The following is a 19,850-nucleotide window of genomic DNA, read 5'->3' on the forward strand; positions in this document are numbered from 1 at the left end:
AATTTTTGATATTTAAATATCTATATGTAGTTTAAAAATTACACATAATCTTTTTTTAATGATCTTAGATTATTTATTAAAAATAATTACATATTTCCACTGGCAAGTATCACGTTAAGGAGAGACGTGTCAGTCAGCCAAAAGTCAATCAATTTCAATAGGAATAGTAGGTAAATCGTATTGTCGAAATTGATGTGAGAAATATTTTAATGAGTACCTATTTAGGATAGTCATTAAATTTATCTCATACTAAAATGGTGATAGAGGCAGAGGCCAAAACTGGCAATGTACGGAGTAAAGGTATATTTAACAATACGACCGGCTTTAGTACTCTAATCACGGTCACAGTTTTGTTACTGGCTTGGTTGGCCGGTTTTGCATCCCGGCTTTTCGCTGTAATACGGTTTGAAAGTATCATTCATGAATTCGATCCTTGGTAAGCAATACTATAGTATCTGTAATAATAATATTCAACATCTTCCACTTGCATTCCTCTTATAAATAAAATGAATGTATCTTTTAGGTTTAACTATAGATCTACAGCGTATATGGTACAACATGGATTTTACAATTTTTTAAATTGGTTTGATGAGAGAGCATGGTACCCTTTGGGACGTATCGTAGGGGGCACTGTTTACCCTGGTCTTATGATCACATCAGGGACCATACATTGGATACTGCATACACTTAATATACCTGTTCATATAAGAGATATATGTGTATTTCTTGCACCCGTATTCAGGTAAAAATTAACATAGAACAATCATTTTAATTTTCTGCCTATAATCAGTAAAGGCATGTTATCAATTATATTAATATACATTTTTAAAATTATATTTTTAGTGGTTTAACAGCTATAGCCACTTATCTGTTAACTTCGGAGCTATGGTCTCGTGGAGCTGGTCTCTTTGCAGCATGCTTTATAGCAATAATACCCGGCTACAGCAGTAGGTCTGTAGCGGGGAGTTATGACAATGAGGGTATTGCCATATTTGCTCTACAGTTCACTTATTATTTGTGGTTGAAGAGTATAAAAACTGGATCCGTCTTCTGGTCAATTTGTACAGCTCTGTCATACTTCTACATGGTAATTTGCATGTTACTAAATTAATTTAATAAAGAATATTTATTATTATCATCTAAATTAAATATTATTAATTAAAAATTCTGTGCAATTTTTTTTTCAAGATTTGATAAATAAACTTTTTTTATTGCAAAATATTTACATAATCCAAATGCCTGAGATCAATGATATATTTAAATTTCAAACAAATTCTTTTAGGTCTCAGCGTGGGGTGGTTATGTGTTCATCATCAACTTGATACCCCTACATGTGTTTGTACTACTCATTATGGGAAGATTCTCACAAAGACTGTTTGTAAGCTACACAGTCTTCTATATCATAGGTCTCTTGCTGTCTATGCAGATTCCATTTGTTGGATTCCAGCCAATCCGCACAAGTGAACATATGGCTGCTTCAGGTAAATTGAAGTACTGTAAAATGATTTATCTAGTAAGAGTTTTTTTTTGTTATATATTTGCAAGCAGAATATGACCAGTCTGCTAATTAATACATACAGCTTTTTTTTGAGGACTTAAGAGTAGTTAGACTGGATATGAAACAATACTTTTTAATTCATAACTATAACTAATAAAATGTACATAATAAACAAACTATACATTATTAAATGTCATGTAACGTTTAATCATTGACTTTAGTCTATATGTATATCCAATATTTGTGATAAAAATTCAGGAGTCTAAAAAAGGTGAAAATCTGCTTAGCATGTCTTATATTGGCATGAAACATACTTTATACTATATACTATAATACTAGTAAATGTATGCATTGCTAGATATATTTAAAAGATATATAAAGTTTTTATATTAGTTTTTGCTACTGCATACATAGTTTTTATTATTCTATTTCTATTATTTACGATTTAATACTTTCATATCAGTAAATTTTGTGTGTGTTGTTTATTGGTCATAAAAAATTTACAATCTAGCAATAATTTCTATGATTTTATGTCATTTTTATTTGAATTTAATTGTAGCATATTACAATAATTATTATTTAATATATTCTATTTCAATCAGTATTTGGTAAATGTCTTAATTAAAAAGTAATATTAACTTTAAATTTTTAGGTGTATTTGCACTTTTAATGGCCATTGGAGCTCTGAAGTATTTACACAGTCTAAATCCAAAAGGACAATGGAAACAGTTGCTAATCTTGGGAGGTTTGATCGCCGCTGGTACGGTATTCCTTGCCGTGGTTCTGCTTACATATATGGGAGTAATCGCTCCGTGGAGTGGAAGGTGAGTTAATAATAAACACTTTTTTTTATTGGATTTTATTTATAGTACATTTTTAAATTTCTATTTGAATAAAAGTTATATGTTTATTTTGTTTGAAACAGTATCACTTACAAGCAGTTTGACTATTCAGAATTTTTCTTTGAATGTTTTATAATAATAGATTCTATGTTAGTAGTGGGATATTGAGAATACAATGAGTATTATGAAACAGGTCATTCAGTAAATATTTGAATACAGAGGTAGCTTTGTGATGGTAAAGAATACTTAAAATCCAATGTTTATAAAAATTATGATGTGCCATAATAAATCATTCCCTCATGTTACCTACACAAACAAAACTAATAAATAATCCAAATTTTACGAATATAGAACTTTTCCCTATTTCACTCAATCATATTATTACAAATTGATTAACTCCATTTCATTTCTGATATTTCATATTATAAAACGGTAGCTAAAGCTGTTATCCATGCATATTGTTTTAACAATTGCAATCTTTTATTATATGATTGTGTTAGTAAAAATTTGGAGCATAAAATTGCTATACTTTGTAATATATACTGTTGTAAATGTTTTGCAACAATATTTCTCAGGCATTTAAATAAGAATATAATTAAATGGTTGAATATCAGTAGTTATGTTTATTAGTAATGCTATGTATTGAAGTTAGTTTAACCTCTGCATGGAGAGACTGTAATGCAAATTTCCAACAGTGTCTAACGACACAGAAACTATATTGGTATAATTTTAATGTATTTTGTACATGTCAACTATTATGTATTAAATAAAACATCTTAGGAAAGCCTTTGCTACCAGCAATTTGTAGGAATAAATATGAGTCTGATACATATTATTTATGTGTGATAATTATATGATGTAATTATATGTTTTTCGACATATCTGAAATCAGTAAATGTTACATTTATGTATGAGCAATACTTTAATAAGTATATAGCTATGTTACTGAAATCCTAAATAGCTGAACTGATTTTAATAAAGTTTTCGTGTGTTATGGGGGTTTCCTAGTCCTTAAGAATTTTTTCAGGTTCATTAGCAACTAACTGACGCAGTTGTAAAACCATGCTTTTTTTTTTAAATTTTTCTTACAAAAATGTATTCGTTATTTCAAAACTTATGATTATTAGTTATTAAATATAAACGATCACATTTTTATTCTAGATTCTACTCCCTGTGGGACACTGGTTACGCTAAGATCCATATTCCAATCATAGCGTCTGTGTCGGAACATCAGCCGACTACATGGTCATCATTTTTCTTTGACCTCCATGTACTTGTATGTACATTCCCTGTGGGACTTTGGTATTGCATAAAAAATATTAATGATGAGAGAGTCTTTGGTAAGGATTTATTTTTCAAATTTTTTTTTTACATTATTAATTGGTTAAGAAATTCAAAATTAGATTTTTAACATTATCTAGTCAGTGTCAGATACCTATAATTTTGTTACTCTGATATATTTCTATATATCTATTAGTGTTTCCTATAGCTGGCTGTCTTTAAAATAGTGTATAATAATTAGCATTCGATTTTTAAAATAATAAAATTTATTTAATTTAAAAAATTAAAGAAAGTACTCCACTCCCACAAAAAAAAAAACAAAACGTTTTTCTCGGCGATTTAAGCTCGGTGTTAATAATATGTAGTATCAAAAGTTTTAATCTGTATGGAACCTTTTATACATGAGATTAATTTGCATCTTATTTTTTTTTATAATTAATAGAAATCAAAAATTACTTATTGTAAATAGGCTTCAAAAGCACTTTTGAGTAGTCATTTTACAATTTAAAACTATAATTATGTTACGAAAATTATTCGAAAGTGGGATATTTACCATGTTTATTATTTTCGCTTTGCGGAGCTCGATATTAATAAAATCGAAATTAATAAACTTGGTGAATATCCCGTTTTCTAATAATTTTCGTAATAGAAGTAACCATGTCAATCTAAAATCTTATATAATTATGTTTTATGATTTTGTTTACAGTGGCACTATATGCTCTAAGTGCTGTTTACTTTGCTGGTGTGATGGTCCGACTCATGTTAACATTAACACCAGTGGTGTGTGTTCTGGCTGGAATCGCCTTCTCCATATTACTTGAATTGGTTCTCAAGGAGGATGAAGATCAGATTGCGCCTGTCGAGACAGAAGACTCCAAAAATTTGTATGATAAGGTAAGATTGAATATTGATAGATTCAGCCTACTACGTCTAACTGCTGGACAACATCTTCTTTCTCTATAAAAACAGGATATGTCTTTAACTTTTGTGTAACGTGAACAGAAAATAATAATAATAATAAATAAAATATTGTAATAACTTTGTTTACAGGCTGGTAAACCAAAGAAGCGTACACACGAACCATCACTACCATTGGAGTCCGGTCTGGGCATGAATGTTCGTTCAGGGACGCTTATAGTTTTCATGATCCTCTTGATGCTGTTCTCCGTACACTGCACTTGGGCCACTTCTAATGCCTACTCGAGTCCTAGTATTGTATTGGCCAGTTATGGTAATGATGGGTAAGTTGAATTGTATAATTATTTTATGACACTTTTGGCGCAGTATTCACAAAAAAAAAATGTACTATCTGATTTACCTGATGCTCTAGATAACTACTTATCCTACTAGAGATAATTGAGTGTGTGGCATTTGTTTATTTATAATTTTGTTTGTAATTACGATAGTATAAGCAGGTCGCATTTATATTAGTAATATGCATTATTATATTTTAAAAATTATGTAAATCAAGATATCTGTCCTTGAGAGTAATTGAACCCGTGACAGACGGTTTTAGCCGATTACACGCACTACCGGTTAGCATTATGTCTATTTTCATCATCATCATCGTTCCAGCCTATTGCAGTCCACTGCTGGACATAGGCCTCCTCAAGTTCGCGCTAAAAATGCGTGAGCTCATGTGTGTTACCCGTAGTCACCACGCTGGGCAGGCGGGTTGGTGACCGCAGGGCTGGCTTTGTCGCACCAAAGACGCTGCTGCCCGTCTTCGGCCTGTGTGTTTCAAAACTGTGTGTGTGTTTGGACTGTGTGTTTCAAAATTGTGTATTCTGTGCGTTCAATGTCTATTTTATCACGATCTATTTTATTAAGTTACAACTCTTTTTTTAGTTCCCGCAAAATTCTAGATGACTTCAGGGAAGCTTATGGCTGGCTGTCACAGAACACAGCGGAAGATGCTAGGGTAATGTCCTGGTGGGATTATGGTTATCAGGTAATAATTATGGTATATGATAATATTAAAATAGTCGGAATATTTATGTACAATTGATTTGTTATGATACTCGATGAACTCTCCATTTGTCTTATTTACTTAATGACAAACTTGTAAAAGCTATATACTTGGTTAATTTTTTGAAGTGAAACTTCTTTCGAATCATTGATACTCGAAGGAATATATAGAATAAATAATGAATATATAATAGATAAAGAAACAAACACAGAAATGTAAAAGGGGGAAAGAGATAGAATACATTACACAGTATTTTATATTCTCAGTGAAAAGGCTACGTAGGCTACGTTTCGGAGGTTTCATTTCTGTGTGAATTCTACAAACGCACGTCTTTTAACCGATTTCCAAAAAAAAGACTCCTCCTTTTTCTCACTCCTTTCTCAATTCGTTTGTATTTTTTTTTAATGTATGTACTCTCAGAACTTTTAAGTGGGTTAACCGATTTCGATTATTTTTTTTTATCAGAAGGTGGTGCATATCAGGTCCCATTTAAATTTGTTTCATATCTAACAAGTACTTTTCGACTTATATCTAATAATGTGTATATGTTTTTCGTCGATTTACGTTATATTACTTGTCGATGTAACTGAAGGCGGTTTTTTCTTTCGTTTGCAAGCAAATACAATTATTTCTTACATAATTCATATTAGTTGTCGCAACTTTAAGTAAATTTTTTTTATTAAGAATTTTAATAGTGGACTTCCAGTTTTAATAGTGAATTTGAGGAATATATGGATGTGACATCAATTTGTAATACTTTGAATTGAAATTATTATTGCTTTCATATGCAAAAAGGGGTACAAACCACCAAGTCACAAGTGCTTGCCGTAGTGTCAACTTATTGGAATTTAAAAAATCCCATTATACATATAAATCAATTTATTAGTGACCATGAAAGTCGAAAACCTTCTTTTTAACACAGTTATTTCTTCCAGATCGCTGGCATGGGTAATAGAACAACACTAGTAGATAACAATACTTGGAATAACTCCCACATAGCTCTAGTTGGTAAGGCGATGGCTAGTAACGAGAGCGCTGCGTACGATATAATGACTATGTTGGATGTGGACTATGTACTTATTATATTTGGAGGGGCTATCGGTTATTCTGGAGACGATATCAATAAGTTTATCTGGATGGTTCGGATCGCAGAGGGTGAACATCCTAAGGACATCCATGTAAGTAATGTTATAAAAAAACAGATATTATTTCATTGTTACATTGGTTTTTTAATATCTAAAAAATTATATGATTTTTTTATAGTTATTAAAATTCTATCATGTGTTAATTTTTAATTTGATTATTTTACTCGTAGTTTTTAATGACTAATACTTTATATACCACCAATAAAATACTTTATATACTATCTAGCTGTGTTCCGTAGTTTCACACGCCTTAATTTGAGAAAAAATAGCCTTCCTTAGTAAATAGGCTATCCATAAAAAAATTTTTTTTTGGCCATGAAAATATCACACAGATAGACACAAAAGACGAACTAAGAAACTGAGAGTAGTCCTACCTGAGATACTTTCGTTTTTGTAATAACTACTCACTAAACTACTCGTACTCATTTAATTTTTTGTTACAGGAAGCAGACTATTTCACAGAAAGAGGAGAATATAGAATAGACTCTGAAGCTTCTAAAACAATGTTAAATTGTCTCATGTACAAACTATCATATTATAGGTGAGTGGGATAAAATGTAAGGTGGAAAAATAATGGATAATAGAAATTATTAATCGTAAGTTTATCAACTCTTAGCGGTAAACTTTTACTTGATAGATTCTCATTAATTTTATTCATTATGGTAATGGAATCTTTGTTTGACACTTCATATAATAGTCGTAAATCAAATAAGAGACCAAGGATTTGTTAAATCAATTGTGATTGTGATTGATTGCTAGATTTTATTTAGAATCGACTGTAGTATTGATTACAAATACTTAATGTAATTTCTGAGTTTATACGTAGAAGGCGATATATTGATGGATTCATTTAGCCTAAAGCAGTGGATACTGCAGGGCATTGTCCTCTTCACCACGCCGCTCCACGTATTACACACTCAACTACGAGGAACGATTGCTATTAGGAATTTATGATTTCGACCGGGGACCGACAGATCAACGTGCTCTCCGAGGTACGGTGGGGAGACCCACTATTACAGACCCCAGATAACGGCAACAAATATACAAATACAAATTTCCATCCCGAACGCGATTCGAGCACTAGGGGGTGTTCAGGCACCGCGCTCACTGGCACCGCTACCAGAGTGCTCACACACACGCAAAATAGGCGCAAAGTCGTCGAGTTGCGGAAACCAGCCCGTGTTAACCATACCATACTAGAGTGCTGTCATTTGCCCGTATGTTAACTAAAGTGGCGCGGCGCAGGTACGACGGCGGCGGCAGCCCGGCGGGCTACGACCGCACGCGCGGCGCGCTGCCCGGCAACCGCGGCTTCCGGCTCACGCACCTGGAGGAGGCCTACACCTCGGAGCACTGGCTCGTGCGCATCTACAGGTACGGCGCTCTGTCCCGCCCCGCCCCGCCCCGCCTCGCCCCGCCTCGCCCCGCCTCGCCCCGCCTCGCCCCGCCTCGCCCCGGCTCGCCCCGCCCCGCCCCGCCCCGCCCCGCCCCGCCCCGCCTCGTCCCGCCTCGCTCGACTTTAATTCTACTAAATTATTTTTTGCTCCCGTTCATGTCCCGTTCCTTTAAATACATGAAAAAATTTCTCCCGTTTGATAATGGCAAATGTATACTTATGTACGAGAATTGCCAAATCAAAATAAATAAATAAATAAATAATTAAATAAATAATAAAAAAAAATACTTTTTGTAATAAATGACAATTTTTTTTTAGAGTAAAGAAGCCCGATGAGTTTAATCGACCGAGGCTGCCGCTGTCTAAGCGTAAAATAGTAACCAGCAATAATTTATCGAAGAAGGTAATTAATTTCGTATATATATAGTACTACTAATGAAGTTTTAGGCTAGTTAAGCACCACAGTGTTTATGCTCATAGAGACCACACCGTTATCTTAGAGCGTTATTTTATCTTGAGCAAAGAATGCACAAAGAAAGCCAAATTTAGTCGATAGCAGCTACTTTACACGGAATTTTTATTTTAGTGTGATAAAATCCTGGTCAAGTCAGCTGAACAGTAGTTAATAATCTGTTGTAGGGTTCTAATATCTTTTCTATTACTTGTGTTTATCTTTTAAATAAAAAAAAAAAAACAATCTTTAAATTTATTTTGAAGTGGAAAAAATAAAGCTTATAACAGCTTGAAATATACCTATATCTTAAAGCTTTTCTTTTCTTTTACTGATGTATACAAAAGTTATAAAAGTCCGTAGAAATGACTTTTTTTCCTTTTTAATAAAAGCTATAGCGCAACACGATGCGAACGAATGTAATGGTATTTAATTTTTAAATCTTAAATAGTAAATAAGAAGAGATGTCTAAGATTTCTATTTCATTGCAGCTTGCTTACGACCTAGGACCAATGGTACTGTACAAGTATATATTACTGTTCTCATGTTTGTTGTTGTGTTCATTTAGTAAATGCTAATTTTTACATAACAGAGTTATACACGACTTGCATGCTGGCTGCTAATATTTAAAATAATTATTAAAATTATAATTTCAAAACATTTTTATGTGAATAATTACATTAGAATGTGTATTTAAAATGTATGTGTATGGACCAAAATATTCATTAAAAATAGCTTTTAACACGATGCTAGTGTTTTTCTTTTAACTTAAATTATCATTGACAGTAATTTTACAAATAAGTAAGTCCTTCTTATTTTTTATTACAGACATCAAAGAGAAGAAAAGGGTTGATAAAGAACAAGCCCACCCTTGTGAAGGGCAAGAAAGTGACAAAACTGGAGTGACGCAGATAAATCGCCTGCATCAGTGGTAACGATGTTACTTAGCTATGTTCCACAGATAAAAAATAAATAAGACAGTCTCATTGTTTTTAAACTATTTAATTAACTATCTGCACAATAAGATCGACTACCATTATTGAATCTAAGAACTTAAATTTCAAAGTAACAATATTTTGTTGTAGTTCATATATTTAACGTGATTGTTGAGTTTCTAAAGTATATTTTTTACAAATCTCATTATTAATAATGCATCGCAGATATAAAGAAAAAGTTTTATTTTCCGACATGTTTTGTTTATATTATTATAATTTGAGTAAACATTGCATTTGGCATTGTCAAAAAAATCTGTATTTTTGTTTTGAAAAATGAATAATGTAGCGCGTAACCACTGATGCGAATATTTGATCTACGACTGACACCAATTCTTTATAATCATGTAGACAATTAGACTAAAGATGTTTCTTAAATTTTAGATAAATATGTTTTAACTTATTTTAGCACCGATTACATGGATACTGGCACAATGGACTATTATTATTATTATTATTACAATGATTATTATTATTATTATTATATTTGTGTATCTTTCTTATTAAATTGACACCATAATCGACTAATTTACTTTTGTAGTAAATTAAAAATTTCAAGATCGACTTGGCACTTGGCTTGCTTGGGTTTAGAGTTTTAAAATTACTTTATATACTATTAAGAGTTTTTTAAATGTAATTTTATTAAGGCAATTAAAAAAAAAAAACGTACATAGTTTGATATAAAGTGAAATTCTAAACCTTGTTGAGGCTGTTGTCCATGTGAAAGTGTGTTGTACCTATCGTTCAAAAAGGGTATCGTGTTTGTAATTGCTACGTCCATTGGTATAAAATTGAAATAGTTTTTAATATTGTATTAGAATTATTTATCCATTTAGTGCAGTTTTTAGTGAAATCTCAATTAATTAGATAGACAATGTTGCCACAGATGCAATATCTGTATGAATGTGAGAAAATTTATTTATTAACAACGCGAAGAAAAAGGTTTTTAAAAATTGTAATAGCTTAGGAAACCTAATTTGTAAAATATTCCTGTAATAATATTTGTATATACTTTGTTAAAAGTACTTATCATATTATTTTTTTTATCAGAAACAATACGATTTTACCTATTATTTTAATTTTATTAATAATTACATTACACATTACATGAAATAATACTATATGTGGGGCTATATTGGGAATATTGTACCACCAAGTTATAAAGTACTGGCCAACATTTATCATTACAAGAAAAAGTAATGAATGGTTCTAACTGAATCGCTTCAACTATTTTGAAATAATATTGTATCAAATGGTATCTAGAGCAGATTTTTTTTTAAATTACATATAATGATAAATACTTAATGTACAGTAATTATTTATAATAATAATAATTTATTACTGTTTCTAGTTTGTTGATATTTAATTTCTGTCTTTCAAAATTTTTTGTTGATTCGTCATTAATCAAAATAGTTTTTAGATCACAAGGCCCTTAATAAAGATAAATATAAACATAATATTGGAAGCAAAAATTTAAACACATATGTAAGTAATATATTTTAAAACCGTTTGAGCAAGCTTATAACTTTAATTGTACAAAGTTGGCCAGTAACGTAAATAGGTAGGTAACCTGTCTTAACGTCACTTGTGCCAGAGAATTGTATTTCGAAGGCGGATCGAATTATTTATCGTGTCTCGGTAACAGTATTGTACCGTCTGATTGAATATGTTAAGTGTTTTATTTTTATTGTTGCACAGCACTATTTTGTTTTAGTTTTCGTATTCCTAACAGAGTTTTATGATATGCATTGAGGTTTCATTGTAGTTTACAATGTTCTTAATAAACGGATAAAATATGATGGTTTTGTTTTATTTATTTATCTGAATATATTAATTTATTGTGACAATACGTTTAAAAATATGTCGACGTATTTGCTGCGTAACTTTCTTGATGCGCATTCTATTAATTTTTTCCTATATTTCATGTGCGACGTCTTCCATATCGAACGCTGTATTCTTGTAAGTCTATTTTTGGTTGCCTCATGGCGCCACTCATTCGGGTATTCGTTGCCTGGTGATGGAACAGTAGTGGTCAATCTCTTGTTTCATACAAAAGGTTTTTCTATCCATACCTACTCGACGCTTACATTTGTTACTTGTTGTATTGTGTGTTTGTTGTGGTCTTTTTTTAAACGACCCTCTGGCAAATAAGCGTCGGTTCACTTGATGGTAAACGTAAGATAAGTCATTACCATAGATAATGCAATACAAGAATTATCGAAAGTAGGTACATTGCTGACCCTATTTTCACCCCTCCCCAGGAGCTCTGCAGGCCTAGCATGCACGCCACGACAAAATTTTGTCTACCCCTTTTCTCGTATTATCTCTCTATGTCTACAGTAGCTAACATGCGTGCACGCGATACTCTTCTCGTTACGTCAATACAAGAGATAATCATTAAATTTTAGTGATCTGTGATATTTATCTCTACGGAAGCTAACATGACATCGTAATTTTGTCGAATTTTGTCGTTTTAGGAAGAGAAACTTCTCGTTTTCAATATTATCGACGAGAAAGACGATAAATAAAAAATAAATAAAACCGGGTGCCAATTTTTTGTATACCATGGCGTTTCCCTATTATAATTATATAATTTCGGTATACGAAGAGCGGGAAATGCGAAAAGTCGAGTGAAGTGTGCCATGTAATGACACAAAAAACGTATTTGCGCCCTGTTGCTTCTTATTCTAAATAATAATAATAATAATACTTTATTTCAGACCAAAGTATAAGTCCATACTGGGTTAGTAAAACAAGACAAGACAACATTCAGAATAAAAAACAAAACAAAATTATATTAAAAAAATCAATAAGTAAAAATAAAATTAAATAGAATAAAAGTAAATTCAAAAAATTTTAAAAATTAAAAAAAAAAAAAAAAAAAAAAACAATGCGTGATAGAATTACAATTATCTAATGTGCGACAAGATATAAAGCACAACACGAGCATATTGTTTTACATATATAATTAAATTCATTTACTTACGCCGTTTTATTTTCCATATTAGATTTTTTAAATTAGATATACACTTTTTATCTTAGCCAAAAGGCCGAGAACATTGTTAAATAAAACATGTGTCACTCGTTTGAAACTATACAAACGTTGGCTCATCCCGGTTTGGCACGATTGGTCAATAACCATGTAAATTCAACTTTACGACATAAGAAATAAGAATGATATTCAGTTGTGATTATGGTTGATAATGTTTCTCTACTCGACAAGGCGAAGTCTTCGGAAGAGAATTTTGTCTCTCGTAGTGCGCATGTTAGGGTAATCGAGAAAATACTCGATGTAGACATTATCTCTCTCTCTCGTCAAGAGATATCTCGTTGTATGCATGCTAGGCCGGCTGGTTACCATATCGTAGTCAATCAATTTTTTTTTCTAAAAAATATTTGTCTTTTGAAAAAGAAAAATTGTAGTCCAATCTATCAAGTTGATCCAGTGTTTTAGCAGATATGTATGTCTAAGAATTAATTCAGGGTTCATGCAGGGTTCGTATCTAGATGGGGGAGTCCCCAAGTGTTTGATAAGTACGTCCTCGTCGTCTCCCCTGGACCCCGTCCTGACCCCGGTAACGCAGGTGGCAGGCGGGTGACTGAACCTTGCAAACTATACTTGGTGATCGATTGTTGTGTGCGCTTCACGAATATTTTGACGCGATGCTGTTGCGATCCCGTACCAAAGGCCCTTCTCAGGGCCAAGCCGACGGCCCTTCTCAGGGCCAACCCAACGGCCCTTCTCAGGGCCAACCCAACGGCCCTTCTCAGGGCCAACCCAACGGCCCTTCTCAGGGCCAACTCAACGGCCCTTCTCAGGGCCAAACCCAAGGCCCTTCTCAGGGCCAACCCCAAGGCCCTTCTCAGGGCCAACCCCAAGGCCCTTCTCAGGGCCAAGCTGAGGCCGACCGTCGTTTGGACGAGTCTAACGTCGAGTCTGACCTCGAAATGGACGTATCTATTAAGGGCTCTTCTCAGGGCCGTACCGAGGCGAAGAAGCGATCGTCCTCCTCCGTTTTCTTCGTGGGTTCGGACACGGAGACGGAGGAGACGGAAGTCTCGAAAACTATCACTGCCAGGCGTGGGAGGCCGTTGGGCTCGAAAGCAGGCTCGAGTTCAAGGGCAAAATTTTTAAAATCTGCTCCGGCGACTGTTTTCGATGATCTGGAGGCTGTACTGCGTGGCAGGCAGTACAGGCCAGGTAGCGCTACGGAAGGTACGACTCCGATTTCCTCTGGAAACGAGTCCGATTACCTAGCGGCGTTGGATACCAGCGCATTAAATGCGCAGGAGCTGCGTGCGCGCGCAGGTGAGGGCCTTGCCTGCATTATAGAGGTTGCCAAAAAGTCCGGCAACCTCAAGGGGGAGTTTGTGGCCCGACTGAAGAGGTCCGCCAAGACCCTTACCGAGGTGGTTGACGCGCTCTCGAGCCGAAGCGAAGCCGAGGAGTCGAGGCGGTTGAGAACCGAAAATCGCCGCCTCAAACTGGAAGTGGAGGCCTTGAAGGTAGAGGTCAAAGCGTGGCGGCGCGGCGTCACCGAGGCCAGGACTGATGCGGTTGCGGCTACTACCGCCGCTGCCACCGCTACTGATGCCGGAGCGCGAACGCCGTCTACGCCCTCGCTGGGTTTAGAGCTGGTCGAGGAAATAAGATCCTTGACCTGCTCACTCGGTGACAGGCTTAATACTCGGCTAGCGGGGATCGAGGCCCGTCTGCTGCCGGCCCAGACCTCGTGTCCTACACCAAGGGCAAAGGTAGTGGCATCCACACCACCTAAGACGTCACCTGCACCTCGTGGTCCCGAGACGACAGCCACTCCCTCGGTGGCCCCGTCCACTGCCGCCCAGGAGGAAACCTGGGCAACAGTAGTTAGGAAAGGAAAGGGCAAGGGGAAGGGAAAGTCCTCCACCCCTGCCCCTGCACCTGCGACGAAGTCAGCCGCCAAGCCGACCACTGCATCTTCTGCAAAGCAGGCCGCCAAGTCGACCGCGAAGTCAACCGCCATGCCGTCCGGAAAGCCGGCTGCGAAAGCGACTGCCAAGCCGAAGTTAAAGACGCCGAAGACCGCGGCAGTCGTTCTTCAGCTGCAGCCGGAGGCCGTGGAAAGGGGGCTGACGTACAGCTCCGTCCTTCGGACGGCCCAGGAAAAAGTCGACCTCCAAGAGCTGGGTATCGACCAAATCCGTTCCCGGCAGACGGCCACGGGGGCGAGAATGCTGGAGATCTCTGGCTCTGAAAGGAATGCGAAGGCGGACAGGCTCGCGGAATCGCTTCGTGGAGCCCTGTCTGGGGTGGCGAATATCGTCAGGCCCGTCAAATCTGCGGAGGTGCGGATTTCGGGCCTGGACGAAACGGCCACTAAGGAGGGAGTGGCAGCGGTGGTCGCCAAAGCAACGGGAATTGACGTCGGGCTCGTAAAGGCCGGAGCATTACGCTCCGGCTTCTATGGCACGAGCTCCATCGTGGTCTCCTGCCCGATTTCGGCAGCGAAAACGCTGACCGAAAAGGGCAGGCTACTGATCGGATGGAGTTCAGCACGCGTGACGGCTCTGGAGGCACTGCCCATGCGCTGCTTCAAGTGCATGGGACTGGGCCACACGCGCCCTCAGTGTCCAGCGTCGGTGGACAGGGGTGACCTGTGCTTCCGATGCGGACGTGCAGGCCACAAGGCAGCTGCGTGTGAAGAGGTCACCCCGCGCTGCGCTATTTGCGTGGAGTCCGGCAAGCCCTCCGACCACAGGATGGGCGGTCGTAGGTGCAAGCCTGCGAAGATAAAGTGTAGATCCGCAGGGGCCTGGGCCACCCCAGCGGCTGCGAGCCAGATCGGCAAGGAGGGGGTCGTCCCTTCGGTGGCGGACGGTGAGGAGGTTGTGATGTCTGAATAGTATGGACCAGATCAGACATCACAACTTCCTCCAGGCGAACCTGAACCACTGCGCCCGGGCCCAAGATCTGCTCATGCAGGCCTTGGCGCAGTGGCGCATAGACGTGGCAGTGGCGGCGGAACCGTACTTCGTTCCTAGCTCACACCCTTGTTGGGCTGCGGACCTGAACGGCACCGTTGCCATTGTGAGTCGATCCAATGACGGCAGCCTCCCCTTCTCAGTCGAAGAGAGGGGACCCGGGTACGTGGTGGCCAAGTGGGGAGAGTATGCTGTGGTGGGCGCATACTTCTCCCCCAACAAAACCGTAGCGGAGCTGGAGGCCTTCTTAGACCTCCTAGTCGCTGCGGTTGGAAGACAGGCACCACGTCAGGTCGTCCTCCTCGGCGACCTGAACGCCAAGGCCCGGGACTGGGGCAACCCCTTCACTGACTCTCGTGGGGAAGTAGTCAGGGAGTGGGCAGTCACTGCGGGCTTGACCCTGTTAAACACGGGGTCGGCCCACACGTGCGTGCGACACAACGGGGGGTCCGTGGTGGACGTATCGTTCGCTTCCCCGTCCATCGCCGCACGTGTGCAAACTTGGAGAGTGCTGTCGGAGGTGGAGACTCTCTCGGATCACAAGTACGTGAGGTTCGAGGTTTCCACCTCCCACAGCCGAGGTGCGCCTCGGCACGCGGCGTTGCAATTTCCGCGCTGGGCCGTCACCCGCCTCGACGTGGAGTTGGCGAAGGAAGCGGCGATCGTCCAATTGTGGTCCGCTACTCCTATGCACCCGGAGGTAGACATTGCGGCGGATCACTTCCGCGATGCGGTGACGGCCGTGTGCGACGCGGCCATGCCGAGGTGCCGGCACCGTCCCGAACGCCGCGGGGTCTATTGGTGGAGCTCGGAGATCGCGGAACTCCGAGCCGCCTGCACAGCGGCAAGGCGACCCTACGGACACTGTAGGAGGCGACGCCACGGCCGGACAGACGAGCAGATGCCAGCCGTGGAGTTGGAGGTCGAGCGCCAGCTATACGAGGCGTACCGCGACGCCAAGCGCAAACTACAGCTGGCCATCGTCAAGGCCAAGTCACAAGCCTTCAACGAAGCCCTGGCGAGCCTCGACAGGGATCCATGGGGGCGTCCGTACAAGGCTGCCCGGAAAAACTTCCGGCATCAGACGCCCCCGGTCGCCGAGTCGTTGGACCCCGTGGTCCTGAACAGGGTGTTGGGCGGGCTTTTCCCCGCAAGAGACCCCAACCACACCCCCCCGCTCATGGACGTTTCCCCTCTCGTCGAGGAACTAGACGAGGGCTCCATCCCGCCTGTGTCGGAGGCGGAAATGGAGGTTGCAGTCCGCCGCCTGCATGGAAAGAGGACTGCGCCCGGCCCGGACGGCATCCCGGGCCGGGTGCTGGGAATCGCCCTCCAGGAGATGGGTGATCGGCTTCGGGAGTTGTTCAGCGCTTGCCTCGCCTCTGGGCGATTCCCGAAGCCGTGGAAGAAGGGACGGCTGTGCCTGTTGCGGAAGGAGGGGCGACCCGTCGACTCGCCCTCCGCATACAGGCCCATCGTCCTGCTGGATGACGCGGGCAAACTCCTGGAGAGAGTTGTGGCTTCCCGTGTCGTCCGGCACCTGGAGGTAACTGAGCCCGGGTTATCCGAGGCCCAGTACGGGTTCAGAGCGGGGCGGTCCACATTAGACGCCCTGCTATGGCTTAAAAGATGGACGCAGGCGGCGGTCCGCGACGGGGAGAAGGCGTTGGCTGTCTCGCTTGACATCGCCAACGCCTTTAACAGCCTACCACACGCGACGATACTGGAGGCACTCCGCTACCACCGGGTGCCTCTGTATCTGCGGACGCTGCTGGGCGACTACCTCCAGGGTCGCGAGGTCCTATTGCCAGGGCGCGACGGTCTGCGGCGACGTCGTGTCTCGTGCGGAGTTCCACAGGGGTCAGTGCTGGGACCGCTCCTGTGGAACATCGGCTACGACTGGGTGCTTCGGGGCACGTTGCCCGCAAGTGTGCGGGTCTCGTGCTACGCCGACGACACCCTAGTCGTGGCAAAAGGAAGGGACCTCGCGGAAGTAATGCGGTTGGCCACGGCTGGCGCAACACTTGTGGTCGGCCGTATACGAGCCCTGGGGCTGGAAGTCGCCCTGACGAAGACCGAGGCCCTACTGTTCCATGGGCCTCGAGGGGGACCCCGTCCAGGTACGCGGGTGACTGTTGATGGGGTTTCGGTCCGGGTGGGGACCCAGATGAGGTACCTGGGTCTCACCCTGGACGGGAGGTGGGCTTTTGGGGCTCATTTTGCAGAGCTAGCCCCAAGAGTCGTGAAAGCCGCCGCCTCACTGGGAAGGCTGCTGCCGAACGTGGGTGGTCCGAGTGCCCATTGCCGTCGGCTGTACTCCGGGGTCATCCGGAGTATGGCCATGTACGGGGCACCCATCTGGGCGGACGCCCTCGGTCGCGCCAACAAAATCCAGCTGCGACGGCCGCAGCGGGTCATCGCGACGAGGGCGATACGCGGTTACCGGACGGTGTCCTGGACGGCGGCGTGCGTGCTGGCCGGCGATCCCCCCTGGGAACTGCAGGCGGAGATCCTCGCCGAAACATATCATTTTGTGGCGGCGAGGAGATCCCGGGGGGAGTCTCCTACGTGGGAGGAGCTCGCACGCATGCAGAGGCTGGCGCAGGACACCCTGTTGCGGCGGTGGACGGAGGACTTGGCTTCGCCAGTCCCCGGGCAGTGGACGGTGGACGCAGTGAAGCCGGTCCTCCGGAAGTGGGTGAGGCGGCGGTTCGGGCCGCTGACCTTCCGTCTGGTGCAGGTGCTTTCCGGACATGGGTGCTTCGGTAAGTACCTGCACCAAATCGCGAGACGGGAGGCGACTCCAGCCTGCCACGAGTGTGGAGCGCCAGAAGATACGGCGCTCCACACGCTGGAGGCGTGCGCCACTTGGGAACCGCAGCGGCGCACGCTTTCAGCGGTTATCGGACGGGATCTCTCGCTGCCGAGTGTCGTAAAGGCCATGCTTGACAGCGAGAGATCGTGGCAGGCGGTGGTCTCCTTCTGCGAAGAGGTAATGACGCAGAAGGAGACCGCGGAGCGGGCCAGAGAGGAAGACGCCTCTGCTGGCCCACTCCGGCGCAGACGTACGGGGGCAAGGAGAAGGCGGTTTGCCCACCTCCTCCCCCCCTCGTAATAGTGGGGTCGGCGGCCGATAGTCGGGGGACTTCGGCCGGCCGGACGACACGACCCCATACGTCTGGGGGTGGCCTTGTTGTGAGCGAGGCCACCCCACCATCATGCCGGGGCCCGGAAGCTTTGTCCGGGCCTACCGCTGAGGCGAGGTGGCGAATGCTAGCGCGACCCCTCTCGCCCCACCCAGGCGGATGACTGCTAACACGTGGTGGTTTTTAGTCAGTAGGAGTCTGACATAACCCTCTGGCGCCCCCGCGCTGGAGGGTATCCATGATGGATTTTCCCCACGTAAAAAAAAAAAAAAAAAAAAAAAAAAAGGGTTCGTATCTAGATGAGCATAATTTTAAATATTATGAACAAACTCATGAATCTTTTAAGAAGCTCGGATTATAACTGGCGACCATTTCTGTCAGGTGTTATATATTATTAGTGTCGTTTCATTCGAATAATTTTATTTTGAAAAATAGATTTTTAAAGTCGAGTTGAGTTATTTGCTATGTCTTGGTAAAAGTGTTATTGATTTAGTAGTTATTTATTTATTTTATTTATTTATTTATATATTACATACAGATTTTTATTTCTACAGTAATAATGCCATTAAAACCCTTATTGGGTTTGACTTGGCATATTTACATTCGAAGTTCTATATTTTAAAACTTACACTAAGAATAGAAATGTATTAAAATATGTGTGTTTGTGTGTGCTACAATCGATAAGTCACAGTTGTTCTGAATATTAAGTAAAGGAATACAAACCAAAATATAAATAAACAACAATTATGCAGTATATGAGGTAGGATAACAAAACATTTAAGAGCTGCAAGCACAATGTTTGTGCGCAGAATGAAATGTACCCGCAACATGGTTAGTATCTTTAATCATCGTGACTAGCTTTCGTTACTTGAGTGAGGTAACGAGGTATGTAATGTATATATTTCAACGAAGTGTCTATTGACACCATTCGCGGAAAACCCGTGACTCTAACGATAAGTTCAGAAGTAGATTTAGTAGTGAATTTTTCGATTCATGTTGCATTATTATTTTTTAAGCATTAATATGCTTTGATTGAGAGTAGAGAAAAATACCACTAAGTCTAATTTTCTGCCTATCCAAACATCAAATTCTCTCTATGAATTCAAATATCAACTTTTCCGTGGATTTAACCAATGAATTTTCCGTGGATCCAAACATCGACTTTT

At 40.9% G+C, this 19,850-nt stretch overlaps 1 protein-coding gene across 1 annotated transcript; it reads left to right on the top strand.

Annotated features, from left to right (window-relative positions):
* The first annotated feature begins 254 nt into the window (after positions 1–254).
* Positions 255–10,009, top strand: LOC123662464 (dolichyl-diphosphooligosaccharide--protein glycosyltransferase subunit STT3B). The gene is made up of 15 exons (XM_045597305.1): positions 255–436; positions 524–742; positions 844–1,087; positions 1,283–1,481; positions 2,151–2,322; positions 3,502–3,680; positions 4,328–4,515; positions 4,672–4,862; positions 5,470–5,572; positions 6,526–6,768; positions 7,179–7,276; positions 7,981–8,109; positions 8,450–8,534; positions 9,074–9,097; positions 9,411–10,009. The coding sequence occupies exons 1-15, from the start codon at positions 255–257 to the stop codon at positions 9,486–9,488; spliced, it is 2,334 nt and encodes a 777-aa protein (XP_045453261.1). The 3' UTR covers positions 9,489–10,009.
* Positions 10,010–19,850: the final 9,841 nt, after the last annotated feature.

Source organism: Melitaea cinxia, chromosome 18 (genome assembly GCF_905220565.1).
Source record: "Melitaea cinxia chromosome 18, ilMelCinx1.1, whole genome shotgun sequence".
Lineage (NCBI taxonomy): Eukaryota > Metazoa > Arthropoda > Insecta > Lepidoptera > Nymphalidae > Melitaea > Melitaea cinxia.

Excerpts from the sequence above, each read along its gene's own strand:
- LOC123662464 (XM_045597305.1), top strand. The coding sequence starts at position 255 with ATGGTGATAGAGGCAGAGGCCAAAACTGGCAATGTACGGAGTAAAGGT. Across the intron at positions 1,482-2,150 it reads TGAACATATGGCTGCTTCAG|GTGTATTTGCACTTTTAATG; the intron begins GTAAATTGAAGT and ends TTAAATTTTTAG. Across the intron at positions 4,863-5,469 it reads GCCAGTTATGGTAATGATGG|TTCCCGCAAAATTCTAGATG; the intron begins GTAAGTTGAATT and ends CTCTTTTTTTAG.